General features: G+C 36.1%; 1 protein-coding gene across 7 annotated transcripts in view; it reads right to left on the bottom strand.

The window, feature by feature from the left end:
* The window catches only part of TRPS1 (transcriptional repressor GATA binding 1), a 255,543-nt gene that overhangs the window by 194,891 nt on the left and 39,056 nt on the right, over positions 1-21,596 (bottom strand). For 4 of the 7 annotated variants that reach the window (XM_082601046.1, XM_082601045.1, XM_082601044.1 and 1 more), the window contains 2 exons: positions 15,853-16,012; positions 11,882-12,810 (listed from right to left, as the gene is read on the bottom strand). In XM_082601046.1, coding sequence (XP_082457172.1) covers positions 11,882-12,810; positions 15,853-15,889 — 966 coding nt within the window. In that variant the 5' untranslated portion in view covers positions 15,890-16,012. The remainder of the gene's footprint in view (positions 1-11,881; positions 12,811-15,852; positions 16,013-21,596) is intronic. The other 3 variants (XM_082601050.1, XM_082601049.1, XM_082601048.1) reach the window with 2 other exon arrangements.

The raw sequence follows: 21,596 nt of genomic DNA, 5'->3' as shown, positions 1-21,596 counted from the left end.
TAAGTCTAACACCATTCTAACCTAACACTTTAGTGACCAAAGCAAATAAAATGTGCACTGAAATGTAATGCATAATATTGCAAAATTCATCCATTTCCCAATTCGCTAGAGGTGAGAAGAACCTTGCTTTCAAAAACAAAATGAACCTTTCAATGGGATGCCACCTACTCAGGTACTTGGTTCAGGAACTTCAACTTGAATCAAAAGGAGCAAATTCAGAACTATCCCAACCTTCTCTAATGTGAGCAAAGAAAGCTAGTGTACAAACTCTAGAACTGGAAATTTGCTTCTCTGAGCTACCGCATTGCTTCAGAGTTGCTGAGTTTCTTCCTTAATAGAAAATGTTTTTAACTTCTGCTTGTAGAACAGGGATTCCTGAGAAACCATGACACATCATCACTATTTCTTTGATTTTGCAATCTTCAAGCCTCAGGTTCCATGTCCACACCGTGAGGGCCAAGCAAAGAGCACATACAGTCTTAAGAAAGCCCTAAACTTATGAATTTGAAGGGAATTTAAATTATTATGAAGCATCACAACATCCCTTCCAGTATTTGACATCAACTTGAAGAGTCAGAAAATCCACGCTAAGAAAGACTAGTGTCAGGTGAAAAGAACATTTCATACCAAAACCCGCCAATAAATCATTTTGGTCTGGGATTAACTAAGCTACTATGAAAACTGCATTAAATCTTTAAAGTTGGCAGTGTCTATGTGTCTAAAGGTTGTGTCTTTAGCCAACTCCATTGTTTAGGATGCTTTTAATGGTTATATACTTTATGCTGAAAAGTGCCTTCAGACTACCCACTGCCCTTTCAAAAACCAACCAAATAACACAAGGATCTAACTTAATAGCAAGAACAAAAATACTGACACTTGTACAGATTATCTATTTGCCTTCCTGGTAAATAGCAGTTAATCATATTAGTATTACACATTATTAAAAGCTAATATAATATTAGAATTACACATCATACATATTATAAAAGCCAACTTTGGAAAACATAATTACTCAGTGTTCTATTCCTTTTCTCTTTCCAAAAATAAGGTTTTAAGGTTACATTTGTGCCCATTTCTACGCTATCTCTATGAGAGATGTACCTTAAGTCATGGTGAAATATGACTGTTGTACAATATATCATTTAACTGAATTCTGAAATAAAATATAATTTATTATTTTAGGACACCATACCTAAGACTAAACCATACCCATTTCATGTTCATGACCCACAAATGCTGACTTAAAACAATTCTTTTCTAGGTTAAACCCAAATACACAGCAAGAACAGTTAATGCAAAATCAATGTTTTGCAGCAACAGTTTATTTAATCTTCTTGCCAGGAAACAGCACCTACACATTCAGAGAATTATTTCAAACTTTCCAAACGGTTGAACCCAGCAAGGAATAGAAAAACTTATTCCCTAGCTATGGCTATACTAAAAAGAGATCACAGCAGAACAAAGAGTATAAACTTCAGTCTTTCTTCTTTTGCTAACCAGGACTTTAATGATAACCCATAATCCAGTAGTGCCTTTGATACAGATATCCACATTTAAAAATTCCCATCAAACTGCAAATTCTGTTTGGACTAAAAATTACACCTATTCATTCATCTACTTAGTAGCTACTGGGTATTTAGCTTGTGCCAATCTCTGTGACAGACATCAGGATACAACAGTGAAAAGCTAGATCACAACTCTGCTTTTAAATTACTTATATTTTAAGATCAAAATTTGTAGGTGGGCTTCCCTGGTGGCGCAGTGGTTGAGAGCCGATGCAGGGGACACGGGTTCGTGCCCCGGTCCGGGAAGATCCCACATGCCGCGGAGTGGCTGGGCCCGTGAGCCATGGCCGCTGAGCCTGTGCGTCCAGAGCCTGTGCTCCGCAACGGGAGAGGCCACAACAGTGAGAGGCCCATGTACCGCAAAAAAAAAAAAAAAAAAAAAAAAAATTGTAGGTAAAATCCTTTATTTATTTGTATGTAACTTTACTTGCATTTGTTTGCTCTCAAGGGAAGTTCTCAAGTTAAATCCTGTAGAAAGACACACTATTTAACCTTCTGGCATCTCAGTTTCATCATCTTTGTGGCTATAAATAATATTGTACACTTTGCCATTTTATAGGATTCTCGTGAGGATAAAGTGAGAGAATCCATCCAAAAAGTGATTTGCAAAAGTCTACATCACTGCTGTCCAACAGAACTCTGAGTTGATGGAAATGTTCTGTAGTCTCTACCCTGTCCAATACGGCAGCCACTAGCTAGCTAAGTGCTACTGAACACTTGAAACAGAGCTAGTGCAACGGAAGAACTGATTTTTTAAAATTTAATTTGTTGTTTTAATGAATTTTTCATAAATTTAGTTTTAATGAATTGAAATTTAAATAGCCCCATGTAGCTGGTGAATACCATATCAGACAGCACACTCTACAGTACTATTCACATGAATGGGACTATTATTTAATGAAATGAACTATCTCTGAATTTCTCCCACCAATGAAATGAAAAGACTAAACAGAAGGGGAAGTGGTAAAGTCAAACTCAAATACTTGTCACCCTTAGTATTCTTAGCTGTAAATGTAAAAGTTAAATTCTGTTGTTACTAAGCTAATGCTTCCATTTACATTCCTCCTTGGACTGAAGGAATGGTATTACATTCATCTTTGGAAGTAAGCAGGAGCTCGACACACTTTGGTTGAATGAATGAACTAGTTATTGGAGATGTGAAATCTCCCACTTATTTGGGCTACGGGAGCTATACTAATTCACGGCCCTATTATCATTGACTCAACCTGACATATGGGCTTCTTCAAAAAACAAGACAAATTGAATCTTTCAACCCAAAAACAAACGACTATGAGGTCATTCACTTGTGGATTAGAGTTATACAGGAACACTCAAGATACCTGTTAAGGCATGAAAAACAACAAATTTTAAGTTGTTTTTCACTGATTGAGGACTATGATGTCTTTTTATTCTATTTTAACCTCAGTTCTAAAAACTCTTCCTTCCATGTAGTTTGTTCCATGCCTTTCATTTATAATTTATCTACATATGGCTTTTCACAAAAATGTTTCACTATAGAAGTAAAAAATATAAAAGGTTGGCTTTTTTTCAAGGTCTTTAACCTCAATTTAGCTCTTTCCTCCTAATAATATGGAACAAAAACTAGTAAGAATAGTATCTAAAAGAATATGTCAAAGGGAAAGATCTTTTAAAGCCTCAGAACTCTTAAAATGACACTTTAGCAAATGTACTTATTTTCAATGGAACAAAAAGAGTTGTTTGAACTAAACACAAACTCTTCCTCAGATGTGGTTCATATTCAAGGACTGTAATTGATAGCAACAGAGACAATTAGGAGGGTACTAATTTAAAAGGACTTGAGGTTACGGGCTGATGATCAAAAAAAGTAAAACCACAACTGTAAAAAACTAAGTTGTTAAAAATCACTGTTCAAATCCTGAAGTCACAAATAACGTGGAGAAATCTGTCAGGGCCAATCTTGGCTGAAAATAACTAAATTCAGAATCAATGTGCTAATCTACATAGGGAATGTTTCCGTGTTGTACAGTTCTTTAAAAAACATTGCAGAATATAGAGTGTGCCTCAACGATGTATCTTTGACGGAAATTAAGTATTTAAAAAGTTCAATAACAAATCTAATTAAACGGCAGTCAGCTCAGTCACATGCTATCATAGCCTATTCTTTGTGTCACTGGTATAAATCCCATATACATCTTTGTCATTGGATTTATAAGAGCCAACTAATTTTTTGGGGGGTGAGGGCAAAACCTAAATTGGTAGAGGTGCAAATATAAGGGTAAAACACTGCTTATCCTTAATTATCTACATTTTTATAATAAATGTTTTGTATTACAATAATAAACAGTCTATCCCAAACTGGTTTTCTTATTTTACTCAGCATAATATCAATCTAATTTTCTATGGTTATTTGGTATTTGGACAAATAGAAAACGGGTAAACCTTAAAATCAGTCTCACTAATTTAGAAGGTAATCTTTTAGGGGAAAATATGCAAAAGAAAACTGAAAATGCAGTGCAAGTGGATGATAAGACTGAGTACATTATCCACAGCATTCCTCTCATCCAGCTGATCTGCCATTGCCGCTGGCTCATAATGGAGATAAATAATAATTGCATGTTTGTTCTAAAGAGGGTCTTAATGAGAAAACAGAGTTGAATCACTGTGGAACATCCTTCCTCCAGGGAAGGGTGATTTGTGGCATGCCTACGTATGTGCCAAGCACTGGGAGACACAAGGAAATGACAAAGTCCTAAACCCCCAACGTGTCTGCATTTTAGCGCATAAAGTTCCCAGGTAAAGAGATGACAACAGTGGAATACGTGCTTCTGCTGAAAGCTGTACCAAGTTCCATGACCACATAGAGGAAAAGCACCTAACCTACACTGACTGGTCCACAAAGACTTCCGGAAGGAGGTGACAACTGAGCTGTGGACAGATGAGTTGGCATTTGGGATGAGCCTCAAAGGCAGTGATCTCAGAAAGGTTTTTCAGGTGCAGGAAACAAAACGAGTAAAGCATAAATGAGGATGAAACAGTGGCAGTTGCTTTCAGGAAGTGTGGAGGAAGTTTGGGGGTGAGAGAATTTGGAAAAGTGATGTCTTCATAGAGAGTCTACATTGACTTATACAAGTATAATTAAAACGATCTACTTTTTTTATAGAAAGTAGACCTATACTTCCTACAAAACACAGGAAGACAGATCTCTAAGTGGAATTTTTAAAAATTAAAGAAAGGAAGGAAGAGAGGGAAGGAGGAGGGGTAAGAGAAGAGATGGAGGAAAGGAAGGATAAAGAGGAAGGAGGGAGGAAAAAGAACAGAAAGAAACAGAAACCAAAGGAAGGCAAGAAGGGGGAGGAAGGAAGGAAGAGCAGATGAGAAGAGAAAGAACAGAAGGGAACAGAAAGAGAAAGTAAATAAGCAAAGAAGCCACTAAGAATTTACTAAGTAAACATTAAGGGTGGTGCCGGGGGGGACCTCCCTGGTGGCGCAGTGGTTAAGAATCCACCTGCCAATGTAGGGGACATGGGTTCGAGCCCTGGTCCGGGAAGATCCCACATGCCACGGAGCAACTAAGCCCGTGCACCACAACTACTGAGCCTGTGCTCTAGAGCCCACGAGCCACAACAACTGAACCCACGTGCCACAACTACTGAAGCCCATGTGCCTAGAGCCCATGCTCCACAACGAGAGAAGCCACCGCAATGAGAAGTCCGCGCGCCGCAACGAGCTCGCCGCGACTAGAGAAAGCCCACACACAGCAACAAAGACCCAAGGCAGCCAAAAATAAATAATAAATTAAAATAAATTAAAAAAACAAAAAAGGGTGCTGCCGGGGAAAGGATAAAGAAGGAAAGACAGGACAAATCACTCCATTGTTTGGAGAGAGATACAAATCAGAAAGACATCCAGGAGAACTGACATTTCCAGCCTGACGGACTTGAAAATGGGAGTCTAGAAAAAAAGGAGAGGAACACAAAGTTGTTGTAGGGAAGGAACTAACAACTTTACTTCTACACAAGTCGACTTTGAGATGCCAGTTGGAATACCGAGGTGGAGCTACCTGCCCATCAGCTGGAAAAACAGGTCTTAGAACAAACCATTGTTTATTATTAAGATTCCCAATAAGTTACCGGACTCATGAAAGAACGCAGGTGTTCTTTATCTTGCATCAACAGGTCATCTAAATATTAAAGGAGAATTGCTGGACAATTAGACTCTCTTTGCATTCTCAAGCCCCTCGTGGTAGCCCCCAGTTTCTTCACTTTCAGCGTCTGGGGACCTCACACAGCTCTGAGCACGGCTGGGGAATGAGTACACTCAAGTTAGACAATCTAAAAGTATTCTGAGTTCCTCTGCCTCCACACCCATTCCATTACTTACTCAAAGGCAAAGAGTAAAACCTTAACTAACCAGCCTTGGAGAACATAAATGGAAGCTGGGTGCATCTCCTTAACACTGAATATTCATAGAAAAACCAACCTAAATTGTGCCTAGTAATCAAAAGAGGGGAATACAATGCTCAGACCATCTACTGAATCATAAAATCCTAAAACGAAGTCCTTCAAACAAGGGGACTATGAAGTAAATCAAATACATGGATGAAGTGTCCCTTAATGTGGGGATAAAACATTTCATCCTTAATTGATAAAATCAAAATTTGGCCCTTATGCACTCTATCAGAACTAGTTTCTGCAGCCAAAGTACCAGTGAAAATGAATCACAGTAATTAAGAAAAGACAGATCAGCAAAATTAATTCTCTTTTCAATGATTTCAATTATAAGCTAGTAAGTTCAAATAAGGCAGCATTACACTCCAGGGTTTGGATAAGAGATCATCTCAAAGGAATCACTGAAGTCCCTAAATTCAATGCAATTCACAGAGTATGCATCAAACAGCCCTGGTGTACCAGTCTTATATCACCTCCCTTACATGCGGCTGGTCGGTCTTCCATTGCTTTTCTAGTTGCAGTAAACTCAGTCTTACAATTGGGAAGGCCATATATCATAGTGGTTGTGAAGACAACTTTCTGTAGCCTATCTACCCTAGTTTACACCCCATTTACCCCACTTCAACTCTGTGAGCTTGGGCAGGTTACTTTCATCCCTCCATGTCTGTTTCCTCATTTTTTAATATGGACATAATAGTAGTGTCAACTTCAAAGGTTTTTATGAAGATGAGTTAATTAACACACGTAAAGAGCTTAGATCTACATATACACATAAGAAACCCTTAATAAATGCTAGCTCTTATTAGGACTGAATCCAAAATTGGGGGAAAAAACAGGACATATGTGTAATTTTGATTATGGAAGCTAAAAAATAAAAGAAGGATAGATCATATTTAAAGTAATACAGAAAAATAAATTTTCTATTTGAGTTCCAATTAAAATTAAACACGGTCTTCTCTGATATTCTGAACATGCATAACATTGACTTTAAACTTTAGAATCATATGATGAAGAATTCAAGAGGTCTATGATCTAACGATTTTCAGACACAGACTCCAGGAAGGAAATCAGAAAATGAAAGAGAACTGCTCTTTTTCCTGGAGTTAGCATACTACTTATGTATCTGTGTTTCCAACAGCTGTACATATGCTATAATTACAATGACCCGAGAAACAAAAAGCACTGAATAATCTGCTGACTTGATATGGTTAGCAGAACATGCCATTTGGAGATAAAATTTTTATTGAGTTGAATAACGCTAAATTCGATTGAATGCACTGATAACCATGATTCCTTCTTCTAAACATTCTGCTTAGAGAGAAATACGGATATTCAAGAAAGTGATACATGCTCTCTAAACAATGGCAAATAGACTGAAAATCAAAGAGGGACTGACATTTATCATACTGACCCTCTTGTAACAAAGCCAGATGGAGATTTAACCATCATGCAGGTAAAAGGATTAATGAAGATGGTCAAACTATTCCATCCGGGTGGCTACATTATAAAGCTCAGCTATCTTCATGATGAAAATAACCTGGTAAATGCCAGAACATTGCTTTGCTTTTATGGCCTTAGGGTGAGCATATGTTTTATTTTGCACACTTTATTACTTGTTAAAGAGACACGGTCCTGAAAATAAGTATGGGTTCATATGCCAAACATTCCATACTCTTGAGAGAGTCTGAAGTGATTCAAGTCTCATTCACCAGCGTTTCTGAAGTGCAATTGTCCTCAACTCAGAAGAACAAAGCCACAGAACCTGCTAAGATCTACAGCTTCCCTCCTGCTCCAGGATCAAAGGAAATGGCAAGGCAAAAAATAAATATCTGGAGGTTAAAATTCAAGAAAATTCAAAATAGACCAAAATGAGATGAATGTTCTCTGGATTTTTCTTTTTTTCCAGACCAAACTGTAACCCCCTGTTCAAATGAATGTATGGGCACATGTGAAGAATCTATAAAGCTCATGGAGTTAAACATGTTGAACATACAAACACAAAAGATGACTTCCTAGCTCAAAAATCTGTTCTTCCTGCTTCTAACATGACATACTGTGCAACTCTGATAAAAAATATTTATAAAACAGAAACGCAGTGCTCCTAACTCAAACACAAGACAATCACTGAGATTCTTCTGTTAACCTTAAAATATCATTCAGGGGCAAAATGAATTTAATAGCTGGCATCCTGTAGCTCCCTTCTTAGAGGCCTGAATAATGCAGAATAACAGGAAAGGTTTCCTTATATGAAAAGGCACCATATACATTGTGAGCATTTATAAACTTGGGCTAGCTTAAACACTTTCCCGTGGGAAGCGCAACTTGACAAGACTCCGACTTTTATAACTTGATCTGAGGGCTAAGAGCTCCCCCATAAAGATGATGCAAACACCCTAATGCACCACACATTAAGCCCTAATGAAACAGCAAAGTCCCCGCTTAACAATGCAGGCCTGCATTCAGCGATGGTTTAAATATAAGCATAATAAAGCAGATTAGAAAGAAAGAGGCTGTAATTACTTTCTGAAGAACTCAATCTCTTGTCCTATTATCGGTCTATATGTGAGCCTCAAGGGCTGAATACAGGTAGTAAAAATTGCATGAAGGGCTTAGCCACCATGCCACATCCATTAGTTTTAAAAATTTAAGCACAATCATTGATAAAACACGCAGTGGAAATTTAAAAATTGAGAAACTAACATCTGGGTCAAGTCCATGAGTCCTAAGCTAGCCATTATATTTTTCCTTATTTTTTTCTTGGTAAAGGTCTATATCTCTTCTGATTTCAGGGCTGGGTATGCTACCTCATGGTGTGTGAGGGATCTGAATTCAACAGACTCAGAAATGACTGTCCAGATTTTATGATGGCCCTTTAAAACGACCTCCATTATCTGGCCGGGGCTTTGTCGATTATGAAGTACAAAGAAACGTTGTTTGACACTATTTTTTACAAATTTGTAATTCTTTGACTTCATGATGTGTAATAAAACTTACACAGAAGTGGATACCATCAGTAAAAGCATGTCAAAACTTCAATTATTAACTTCAATATATGTCAAATAATCTGAACTTGGAACTAGAAATCTTAAAATTTGTTTAAATTATTTCTTTTTCCCCAACGTATATCTCATGTTTGCACTCAAGTCAGTTTGAATTATTTAAAACCATCCATGCCAAACCAAAATATAGATCAAAGCCACAGAGTTCTTAAGTCCTTTACTTCTGGCTTCTGTTCCTTTTTTCTTGGCCTAAAATGTCATAAATCTATCATTAACCACCAACTGTCCTGAATGTTAAAAAAAAGTCTAATTGAAAAAGATTAATGAATCGCTCATCTATTACTTCAACTAGCTTAAATTACAGATTGATATCAATAATTCCTGGAATGGAATGATTATTTGTCTTTAATTCTCGTATTTACCAACATCTTTATCAGAATACACACAAGCCATTAACTTGCTATCAATTTCTGACAAAACTGCATTAAAGAAATTCTGCAGTCAGCATTTTACTTCCCACAGCTTTTAGTCTCCACACAGCTCACATGCCAAGGAAAGGACCTCTCAAACGGCATTTCAGCAACACAAACATATGTGGGTGAAAAAGGGGGATTTCAGATGCGCTTTTATTCAATTTACGCATATAGCAAAGCTGCCTGATATTTATTTCAGCATAAAAATATTAATCAGTTATTTATCTTCAGACATGTTTCTGCATCAACATCTGGTGTGTGTGTAAAGTATTCAAGATTAACATTTGGCCTAAACTACATTTAGTGTGCTTTTCCCAAACGGAAGAAAGTTAAACTCTCTTTAGGCTTCTTTTCTCTCTCCAATTGTTTCTTCGAAAGAATCAGTCACTTTTTCCATAGATCGCTGTTTTCTATTTTTAGCCATATTATTTCTCTTTGAAAAAAAAAAATTGATTTTAACAAGATTATCTCCCTCCGTGCGATTTCCTACCATTTCTGTCTTCTTTACTGGGCACTGCTGCGAGGATTTAGGAGACAGCAAAGTCTAGGATCAGCTGTTTTATTTCTAGTTCTATTAGTTCAAACTCAGATAGCTCCCACATCTGTTTTATTTCTAAAATCACTGCCCAGGAAAAGTGTCCAGCTCATTCTACCCAAACATAAACTTTACTATAAATAACTAGGAACCTAACAAATAACTGTTTGGGGGAAATGGAAGTATGTTTAAAAATCTGAATTCTTCCAAACTATAGGCCCTTAGTAATCTTCGTTTTAGAGCCTTCCTGACAGCCCAGATCAGCTTCCCTCAGAAGTTGTCCCCAGAGTGAACAAACTGAAACCCCGGCCGGAAATCCAGGTATTAACATCATATTCCTCGCTAATTATAAAACACCATTTCACATACTGACATTATTCACTTCTAACCCTTTTATCTAAAACACGTATTTGCTTTCCAATCATAGTTTGACAGCAGAGTGTATCTGACACAAGCCAGTGAAATGATCTTTAATAAGACAGCAGTTCAAAGCATGTAGCTTTCATGCATAATAACTATGTTGGCTTAATTTGCTGCGCCACAGAAATCATTCTATTTGTGGAAATTCACAAAGTACGATGGAATTTTGAGAGCTTTACAAAGATGAAACTGGCTTTTTAAGAGTTCTTCTTTATCTTCCTTAAAGTGAAAAGATTGCCATTCTGACGTTTGTAAAGGACTTGGAAATTTCTCTTCTGATCCTTCTTACAAGTATTGCAAAATATATTCACTACCTGTTATTTATAACCCCTTTGCCTGTCTTTCTTAATTGGCACTAGGTCAAAAGAGAGGTCTAGAACAAATGTGCTGTAGCTACTGAGTTGATAAAAATGATTGATATTTTCAGGGATTGAGGAGGTCAAATAAGTGTGATGCGATTTCATTAGTTCTCAGGTACTTCTTCTAATCATTCCTAAAGAAGGTTAATATTAAGCCTAATATGTTTTGAAATCCCTGGCCTAATAATACAATAAAAATCTACAGACTGTAACAGAAACTAATACACTTTCTCAAGCTGATTGTCAGTTTCAACTATACTAAAATTGCTAAAATGAAATGAATACATTACTTAAGAGTCCATTCTGCATTTCATTCTATTTGAAATGGTAGGGTTTTTTTTTTTTTAATCTCACATATGCCTTAAGCTAACACAGAAAGGGTAGATCAAAAAGGTATGCCAGTTTTAATAAAAGTAGAAATCTAAATTACTCCTAAATGCTTTCATAAATTATGATTTTCTTTAAACGCAGGAAGGAATGCTTTATTGGTCCACACCAAGGTCATTCTGGTGTCCCTAGTACTTACACTCACAGTGACTTCTTTTTAAATCAATGTAAAATTTTATTTCCAAAGTTTCATTTGCAATTATGTTGCCTTTTCAGTAGTACATCTCTGCAACCATCAGTGTGACCCAACTCTGGTCCAGTTTGGCAGAGTGTAAAATTAAACCCTCATCCAAGACACAGGAAAGACCCTCCCTGAAGCAAAGGCTATAGCAAAAGATTTATAATCTAAAACTAGAACAAAGCACGAATTACTATCATGTAGAACCATAAAGATTAGTGCCATTTTTGGAAGACTCTGAAAACATCAAATTACCATGAAATATGTCCAGAAATATGAAGCCAAGCTAATTCCATGAAAAAAACTTTTCCCAGCCTAATAGAAGTGTTGGGATTATTTTCCATGATGAGAGGCTAAAGATAACTCTGAATACACATTTGGATGAAACAGCTACAGAGTGCGTCTGTCTCTTCTGCTCCATTGAGCAGGCTACCCCTTTGGTATTGGGAGCTTGATTTTAACAAACATGTAAAAATTCACATTTTGTTACTAACAACTTTTTCTCTACAAAGAGATCACAATACAAAGCACAAACCTGTACATCATAGGTCCCATTTAGTAAAACAGGCCTTGAGGAATTGATATCCTGCAGCACACCAGAAAGCACGGAACGGTTGACTTTCTGGAAGTCTTTGGAATGGCTGAACTGCACCATGTTATGAAGGGCCAAGATTTTGCTGTCCAGCTCAGCATCCTGCCTGGTGCGGTTATGCAGTCCTAAGTGATACTTTCGGAAGTGCTTAATCAGATCTGTGGGGTCGTTGCCATAGTAACCATATCCACAGATATTGCATTTAAAGTCCTGAAGCTCTGGAGACAGAGGTGCCGGGTCTGGGTTGTCATTTACCAGTAAGTCGGTTTTCGATTTATTCAGTCTTACACCCCCATCTGAAGGCACTTGTGGGTTTTTTGAGGCCACTGAAACTGGGCTTGAGCCTTGACAATTGGCTTGACCACTCTGCGCTTGCCCTGTTTCCTCCGTAGCCTTCGGTGACATCTTCTGATCTTCCTTTGTCTCCAAGGAGTCCCCTGATGGGGTGCAGGCCATATCTTGAGGGTCATCTGCCTCTGCTCTTTGAGGAGACTTCAAGGGCTCACAGACTCCCCCAGCAGCTGGAGATGAGAAAGCCAACATATTTCTCTCTGTCACCTCATCATGTGGATAGGAGGGAAGGTTTCCTCCCTTACTGGGGCTTTCATAATTGAAGCCAGCCTTCTCACTCAGGATTGCGCTTTTTAAGTCCTTCTTACTGCTAGAAGACGGATCTTGGACATGCAAGCTATGTTCCTCCTTATTATTTAGTTCTGCAGCATCACTCTGATCCGTATTTTCTGACATCTGATCTACAGAAAATTCTTTGTTCTTTCCAGATCCCTTGCTTTCTGTACCGACAGGCTCCAGGGTCTGGCCCTCGCCTTCACTAGCAATGTTTCTCAGAGGGGGGTTCTTTTTCCGGACCATATCTGTAAAAATACAAGGAAAAGGAAGATACAGGGTTAGTTGAAATTTGCAGGCATGTAGTCTAATCTAGAACATTTTACTTACTCTATTCAAGGCTTTTTTTTAAGGCACATAATAAAAAATGTTCTCTAGGGAAAAAAATCTGCTATTTTTTTAAAAAATAGCAAAAAATTGAGACTGATGCCAACGATTTACATTTAGAATTATTTTTGTCACAAAGGGTGGCTCATTTGTTATTTTTAAATGGTTTTGTGAATACCAAGGTATTATTATTACTAGCTCTATCATTCCTATTACTTAATCTTGGCTGCCAATTATATTTTTTGCTCAGCTTCTTTCTTAAGAGTTGATAGGTAAATGCTTCTATATTTATCTGTTATATACTATGTGTAATATGTACATGTTATGTTTATAGAATAGATACACCTGTTTATGTTTATAGAATATATATTACATGTTTATTTATGATACGTATATGTGTATACAAATAACTATAAAGTGAAACTCGATATTGTTACACACTGTGCAACCAAGATATCGATATAGTTTCAACCAAAATATCCTCATAGTCAAAAGACAGAAAGAGCATGTTATAAACAAAGTGAAAACTGCCCCTTTACTTTCAGAAATGGGAGATAACAAATGTTTTATCTCTGCCATACCGATAAATTACTTTAAGCCCCCTCTAGGGGACTTGCCTGAAAGAAGGAGGACCTGGTACACATCATAGTGGCCAGGTTGGGTTTTACTGGGACTCCATCTGGCATGATGAGAACCTACCTAAGGCCAGGGTTTCTAGGCACAGCATGGTGGAAACAGTACCAATCCCAACATCAGGAGCACACTGGAAAGTAAACTATTCAATTGAACCATGTGACATTGCCATTTCGTAGTTCAACATGGCAAACTGTTAGCAGTTTCCTATGGTTCACCTTCACATGCTAGCTCAACTGTGCCTTTCAAGTTAGGGTCCACATAAGAACATTGTGGGGAGTCTAATGAATCGGAACTCTAAGGGTATAAGGAGATAAGAAATAAATTGTACAGTGTCAATAAAAGAATGCGGTAACAAAGGCTTGTGGAGAACTGACTTTCATGGCCTGTGTTCCTTAATCCTCTAGCCAAAAAACTGCCAGGGCTATGTATGTTGTCACCCCAACTGTCTCTTGGAAAATCCACCTTCTTTACTAGCTGATGCTACCACAAGGGCGAATTTAACAGAGTTAGTTACACCATGATTATCCAAAATGTCCTTAGAAAATCTAAATTAATAGCATGTTTTAGTCATTCTCATCTATAATTTCCCACAAGTGCTGAGGAACCACACTGGCTTTGGATATATGGGTAAACCTTCGCTTCTGAAAAGCTGGTCAAGCAAAATTTGTATAATATGAATCACTGAACCAAGATAATGCACTAGATACCGGAGAAGGAATCAGTTACAAGGTAATAATTCACTTTCTTGAATAATGTCAAAAATAGCGTAACTGTACTTAAGAGAGTATACTGCTCTTCTTATACACCAAGAATGTTAGTCATCAAAATATCCATAGAATCTCCCACTTGGAACGAGAACAACAACCCAAAGAAAAACCATTTGGAGTTTCCAGTGAAGGTGACAGTCACGAGGCATGTAAACCTGCCTGGCATGGGGGCAAGGGAGGCAGTATGGTCTTCACCTTGGGGTCATTACCATTAGCTCCTAAAATTAACTAAGTCAGGTAACCATCGTTAAAAAAAAAAATGGAACACTGGCTAACTGATTTATCTTCTAATGTTTGCATTTTAATGTCTTATCTGCTGCTGTTGACATTTTAGACCTCTATTCCTCTGTCAGAACAGCCAGAACTTGGGAACTTGTACCAACACATGGAAGACTGGAGGGCAATTTTACTGGTAGTCAACAAAGGGAAAACTAAAAGGGAAGCTTGAAAGAAATAAGTTACAGTCTAAAATATAAGAGTTTGAGTAAAAAATATAGTTTTAACTTGGCCTATAGAAAAGGAAATACTAGTTTATAGAGTATCAGTCATTCCTGCATACAAAAATGTGATGATTTGGTACAGCATTTCATGCATTTCCCTCCAGAATTTCCTGTTTGTTTTTCCATTGGATTTTAACATTTCCTCCATCATATAAATAAAATCTAACAGTGATGCACCAAGATGAAATAAGTGAGGCTACACAGAAAAGATAAAAATCTATATGAAAGGCAGTATTCATGAAGAAAAAAGGATGAAATAATCCAATTCATTAAGATTATCCTTCCATTCAAATGAAAAGAAAATGGTTTATGCCCATATATTAAGGTAAAGGCGATGAGGAAAACAGCGACATCCTACACAGCAAGGGAACTAAGATAAAAAACTTAGAAATGAACAGATATAAATATGTCAATAATTGAAAAAAAGTAATGTATTTTCCAGAACAAAAAAGTTGGATCTTGCTGATTTATTATCATCATGAAGAACAGTAATGGGTCATAGTTTAAAAACTACTCAACCAGCATCTATAGTGACTGAGAGAAAATATGATTTGATTAAATTATCATCCTTTCAAATTTCAGTTCATTCTTTCACCCAAGAACAGACCTTTACAACCCATATGACTCACTGAATAGGGCCCTTAATAATATACATTGCAAAGAATGCTAAACTGCTAAAACTTCAAAGAAGTATCAGAGAGGTCATTTGGGTTTTATTTCTTTTTGTTCTGGGGGGAAGGGGCATGTTCTTTTTAGCTGCTTTTAAAAAAATCATGGTTAATTTAGTTGAGTACACTTTGAAGTAGTTAGAGAAAAAATAATTTTTTACTGGAATTACATCGCTATAATTTTTCAGAATGACATATTATGTAAATATAAGCACATTCGCAATACTTCTAAGTGGAAGAAACTCCCCTAGCAACTCATAAGTTAGATACCGTAAGACCAGACCCACCCTCAAGTTATTATCTCTAAGACAAATAACAGATTGCATGACATTGTACTGTGTGCCAAAAACTTTTCCAGTTAACAATTTCACTTGAAAAAATAGATCACATACTTGTAAAATCATACCCAGCATTGACTTCATAAGGCATGTGGCTTTAGAGTGCTTTTTTACAATTATTAATTCTATTAGTCAACTAGCAGGAGGGCTAATGCAATTGTCTTAGAAGACGCTCAGAAGACACAGAAGACATTTTGAGAGCTGATCTGTACATCTGCAAAACAAAACAAAAAATATTTTCCTTCCTAAATGATGTAAACATATTTTAATGGATCACACCTAAAACACATTAATACGCCAGCACCGCAAGCTGCTTGAAAGATACCTGATAAAAGCATGAGTAAATCTTGAGCAAGATTTTCTCCCTCCCCTGGGTTTTAATAAAGCAACAGGAGAAGGAGGAACATGATATAAAAGATTATAGAAGTCATTTTCACAGCAGACTGTGCTGTTGGCAAAATTAGTTAACCTCGAACTCACCTTGAACCTTAAGGAACACAATACTTACCTACTCTGGGGTGGGGATAAAACATCTTAATTAGTAATCATGGAGGGGGCCTGCTTCTGGAAAAGATACAAAGTGCACTTGCCTATCTGCATGATCACAGCTAAAGACATGGAATGGTACCCATAACTAGTCTCCTCCAGACTCACAGTACCAGTGTATATATACCATGAGGCTGAGAAAAGAACTATTTCAATGCCATCAGGAATTTTGCATCAGATCTAAGTATGCCTTACCAAGAGTTATAGAAACATTACATATTATAACATGTATTATCTTTTTAGCTATTTTTAAGTCATATTTTCACTCTTGATAAATAAGATTGTAAAGCTATGACTGAACCAGCATTCAACCATCCTTATATCATCTTTTTTTTTAATCTGAATGAAATTATTGAGGCAGATACTGCATTAATGGTCATAATATAATTGAACAGATGTACTACATATATACACGTGTGTGTGTGTGTGTGTGTGTATAGATATATATAATCACATCAATGAGCCTTACTCATCAGTTTTGCCAACTCTGTTTTAAACTTTTTCATTCTACTGTACAGCAATATCCCTCACACTGACTACCACAAAAGTTCAAAATGCCAGTTACAGAAGGTCCACTATAGACAACCATTTAGGCAACAGGGCAAAAAATGAACGAAAAGTGAATTGGGCAAGGAGGAGCTGAAGAACCTAAATGAGCACTACAAGGCTCAAAAGTGCCAACTTCAGTCCTCTATTTAATTATGAGATAAAAACCGACCTGGGGGCTGGCTAGGGGACCAGAGGGTAACAGTGAGCATTCCCACATTTACATCATTTTCCACCTGTACAAACACATGAATGCATATTACGTGCCAAGATTGTTAAGCAGGTTCAAAATGTATTTAGCTTCCTAAAAATGCTCTAACTGTATTAATTTTTATTACTGAGATATGAGGCATTCCATTTGCAAAAATCTCAATTTCTATTCTTATCTCCTCCTAAACTAAAACTTAAATCTATAAGTTTTCTTTGCATTTTTGGTAGAAGAGTTTATTAGAAAAAAGCAATAGCGTACTGCACTATTTCTGTGTTACAGTAGCACTAAGACAGCTTTATGCAGTGGAAACAATCAGCATTAGAGCTTAAAATATAATTCTGGTAACTACTTCATCTCACTGATTAAAATGCTTAAATATACAAGAAAAAATTTTTTCTATAAACGACTATGACTTATGTTCCCAGAATGGCACCTTCAGAGCAAAAGGAATCTAAGTTTTCTATTATTACCCAGATGTTTTAAACTATTATTTAGTTTTATTTCATCTATATGAATATATAAATATGTATGTATATAAATATGTATGTAGAAAAATATATACACACACATACATTTATGAAATAGTCTTGCTCAAATAACCTTGCCATAGATAATCAAATGAATTATTCCACCAAAGGAATCAACTATCACAGTAATTTAAAAAGAGAGCTGAGATCACACAACCATCCAATGCAAATGAAGTTAAGAATTTATTTCCATTAGACGAGAAGCTCCTTGAAGGTAAGAGATATAAACTCTATGTTCTTTGTGGCATCTTGACCCGAAACACAGTAAAGAATCAAAACCTAAGAAGGTAGAAGGGTACACAAATCACACATCCAGTTTCTGAACCTGATTCAGATCACCAGCTGATGTAATCAAGGGCAAGCCCGTTCCCTTCTCAGAGCCTCTCTTATCCATATAATGAGAGAATTACAATAAATTATTTCTAACCTGCACTCTGCCTCTAAGACTCCATGATGGTTCTGGTTAATAGCTTAAGCACTTTAGTTACCTTAGAAAAGCTTTACCCAATTTTCTTGGAACATTACAAAATATTAAGCCATCAACAGCTAAGGGTAGCATAAATACCACTGACACCTACCAATCACTGTTTTCCATTTTCTCCAACTTTCATTCATCCATTCAACACATGTATATCCAACAACAGCTATGTGCTGAAGACATCCAGCAAGAGGACTTCATTTTATTATTTGTCATCATTTTAAGAGAGGAAGGATATTTTTCAAAAGTAAAGAAAAAATTATAAGGAACTCCTCTTTCTAAAAGAAGCTGAAACTTTTGAGTACTTTTCCAAACAATAATTTCAACTAGGTGCACTTTCAATTGATACTTTCTCTCTCTCTATGTATGTACATATACATATATATGTGTGTGTGTGTATATCGATATACACACACACACACATCTTTATATATATATATATATAAAACCTGAACAAGACTAAAAAGATAGGGAAGCAAGACTATGTAATCTGACCTCAATCTCTAATTCTGCTGAGTATGGTTTTTATTATAAGTAGCAGCTCTTATCATCATAATATATAATACCAGATGACATTTCCTTATTGTTTTTCCAGATAATAAATCTTTCAAGGGTTTAAAATCAAAGCTTTACACAAAAAGAAAAGATATCATAGTCTTCTCCTTAATATATGTTTCTTCCAGGCTTGTTTGCATCAACAGCCCAAGAGTACTGAGTTATTAATTACACATTTCATGTAGCTTTTATTTAAAAAAATTAAAAAGAAAGAAAAAAGAAAAGCAAGTTGTTTCTTTTGATCAAAAGTCCCCCACAAAGAATTTAAAGAATTAAGCAAGTGATAGCAAAATAAAAGGAAGGTCGAATCTTGGGCTCATGGCAAACTAGATAGCTTCCATATGAACAACATATAAAGTTCAGTTTTTAAAGAACATATGTGTTTGCTCATTGGTTTAGAAAAAAAAAATTGAATCCTGTCTACTCCATATATACAGATCAAAATCAGATTGCTTAAGTGAACTATAAAATGCAAGAGAACATTGTTTATCCAATTCACAAACCCAAGAATTGTTGAAGGAGTTTAAATGTTTTCTGTTTCTTCAGATTCCAGGGCAACACTTCAATGGTAGATCGCTTTTTCTGTAAACTGCTTCAAACTTCATAAATCCAGTGTCAGATGCTGTTCTTTGCTATCCATGTCTATTTAATTTGCTCTCTCTGAATTGATTATTCCTGAATCTTTAAAGGTATTTCTGGACATCTTAAATCCTGTTGAGATTTAAATGTCATCACCTTCAAACAATTCCCATCAAATAAATCTCTTATTAATTCACATCAAATTAATCCATAATGATCACTTCTATTAACATATGCTTCAGAGCACAAAGCCCATTAACAGTCATCTGGACACTAGAACTAACCCAAGCCTTTCTGAGATAAAATGCACACTATTTAGATATCCGATTTCAAAGAATTTTGATCCTGGCCCAAACACATTTTATTAGGCTTTTATTTCATCATGCTATGCTCTCTGTATTTTAAATATCTCATTTCAAATGTACTAGTCTAGGTAAAAGGAGATAGTCTGGTAAATAAGTAATAATGTCATATTTGCCAAAATGAGTATCCACATATCCATATACATCTTAGAGAAAGAATTTCATTAAGTACTTACTCTTATAAAAATATTACCAAAAAAATTTTGGGGGGTTACCTTTAAAGATTTTATACTAGAAGTCTAAATGAAACTGTAGGATATATCTGAAAAAATGAAGCATCTGCCTACTTCACTAAATGGGATAACTAAAATAGAGCAAGTGTACATCATGGAAAATCAAAGAGAAAGGGCATTATTTTTCCCTTCATAACAGGTGAGAGGCAAATGTATTAAAGACGCTGATTTGAATAAGATTACAATTTCACTAAGCAAATTAAGAAACGTTACCATTCACTGCCCATACATAAGTCATTTTTCCTTTTGTATTCCTCTCCAAGAAAAAAATAATAATTAAAATAATCTACAATGACAACTGTTGATTCAAACAGGCCAATCTGACTTTGCAAGTGTGCATGGGCCAGGCTCAACTTTATCCTTTCTTCTTTGTTAAACTGAGAATATTTCAACTGGTCCACGGGCAAAGAGCCAAACACAGCACTTAAATTCAAAAAGAATAGCTCATGGAAAAGTATACATGCAGCTCTTTATCTTGATGATTATGATGGCAATTGACATTTTATTTGTATGTAAATTAGATTTCTACTGATAACAAAAATAATGAGTGCTGTGCTCCATAGGAATGCCTTTGACTTTCTTCCCAGCATTTGCCAAAAAAAACCTTTGTATATTAAAGGTAATTTAATTTTAATATATCGATGCTGCTTTGTCTGTTTTCCAATCTGTTATTCAATTGTAAAGAAAATCTCAATTATTACTTCAATCCAGCTATGTAACTGGCTTACAGCTGTCTGTGTCCTCCCATAAGAAATCTGTGTCAATCACTGCCAATCCATTTGGTAAATTAACATACATGTACAATACGGTGAATCTAACAGATGCATTCCATGACAATTCAAAAAGAATGCTCACTGTCTTCACAGCATTGTTTAAGTGTATTAGGCAAAGTTTTTGCTCATTTTTTTAAGAGTGCCAAACTAGACACAAGATTAAAACAATCGCCATGAAGGATATTGAGAGCTTATACTGGTTTTATTCACACACACCCATTTTTTAAACACATGTGTATCTATGTGTTAAATATAATATCTATCATAATATGATATTTAACAAATGTCATATATAATACATAAAATAATGTATACATGTATATGTGTGTATGTGTGTGTGTGTGTGTGTGTGTGTGTATATATATATATATATATATGTATATAAAATAGCCAAAGTGATGGGGAACATAAATCTGTGCCACCATATTCAACAGTTTTTGCTTACAACTCTGGTAAGTAACTTGCAAACCACTAAGGTACCACTTGCTCATCCCTAAGGTACCAAAGGAAGCAGCTTAAAAGGTCTCACCCATCGGAGACCAATAGTCCAATGAGTACCTACCAGGTAAGGCACAAATATCACGAGGAATCAGCAAATGCATACATGCAATGAAAGGAAATTAAGAGAAGTTCAGAGTGTTGCTCTATATATAAGTTCCAAGAGGCCGGGGATCTTTATTTAGTTTAGTTTAGTTTTTTTTTTTAGAATCTTTTTTTTTAACATCTTTATTGGAGTGTAATTGCTTTACAATGGCGTGTTAGTTAACAAAGTGAATCAGTTATACATATACATATGTTCCCATATCTCCTCCCACCCTCCCTATCCCACCCCTCTAGGTGGTCACAAAGCACCGAGCTGATCTCCGTGTGTAGTATGTATTTTTTAAAGTTCATTTAAGTTAACAAACAGCACAAAGATATCTTTCACACTGTGTAATGAATACACACTAATGACATGAAATTTGGTTTAGACACCCCCCTAGTTATT

This window comes from Mesoplodon mirus (genome assembly GCF_964341445.2).
Source record: "Mesoplodon mirus genome assembly, chromosome: 16".
NCBI classification, from domain to species: domain Eukaryota; kingdom Metazoa; phylum Chordata; class Mammalia; order Artiodactyla; family Ziphiidae; genus Mesoplodon; species Mesoplodon mirus.
This window is presented reverse-complemented; position numbering and strand designations above follow the sequence as displayed.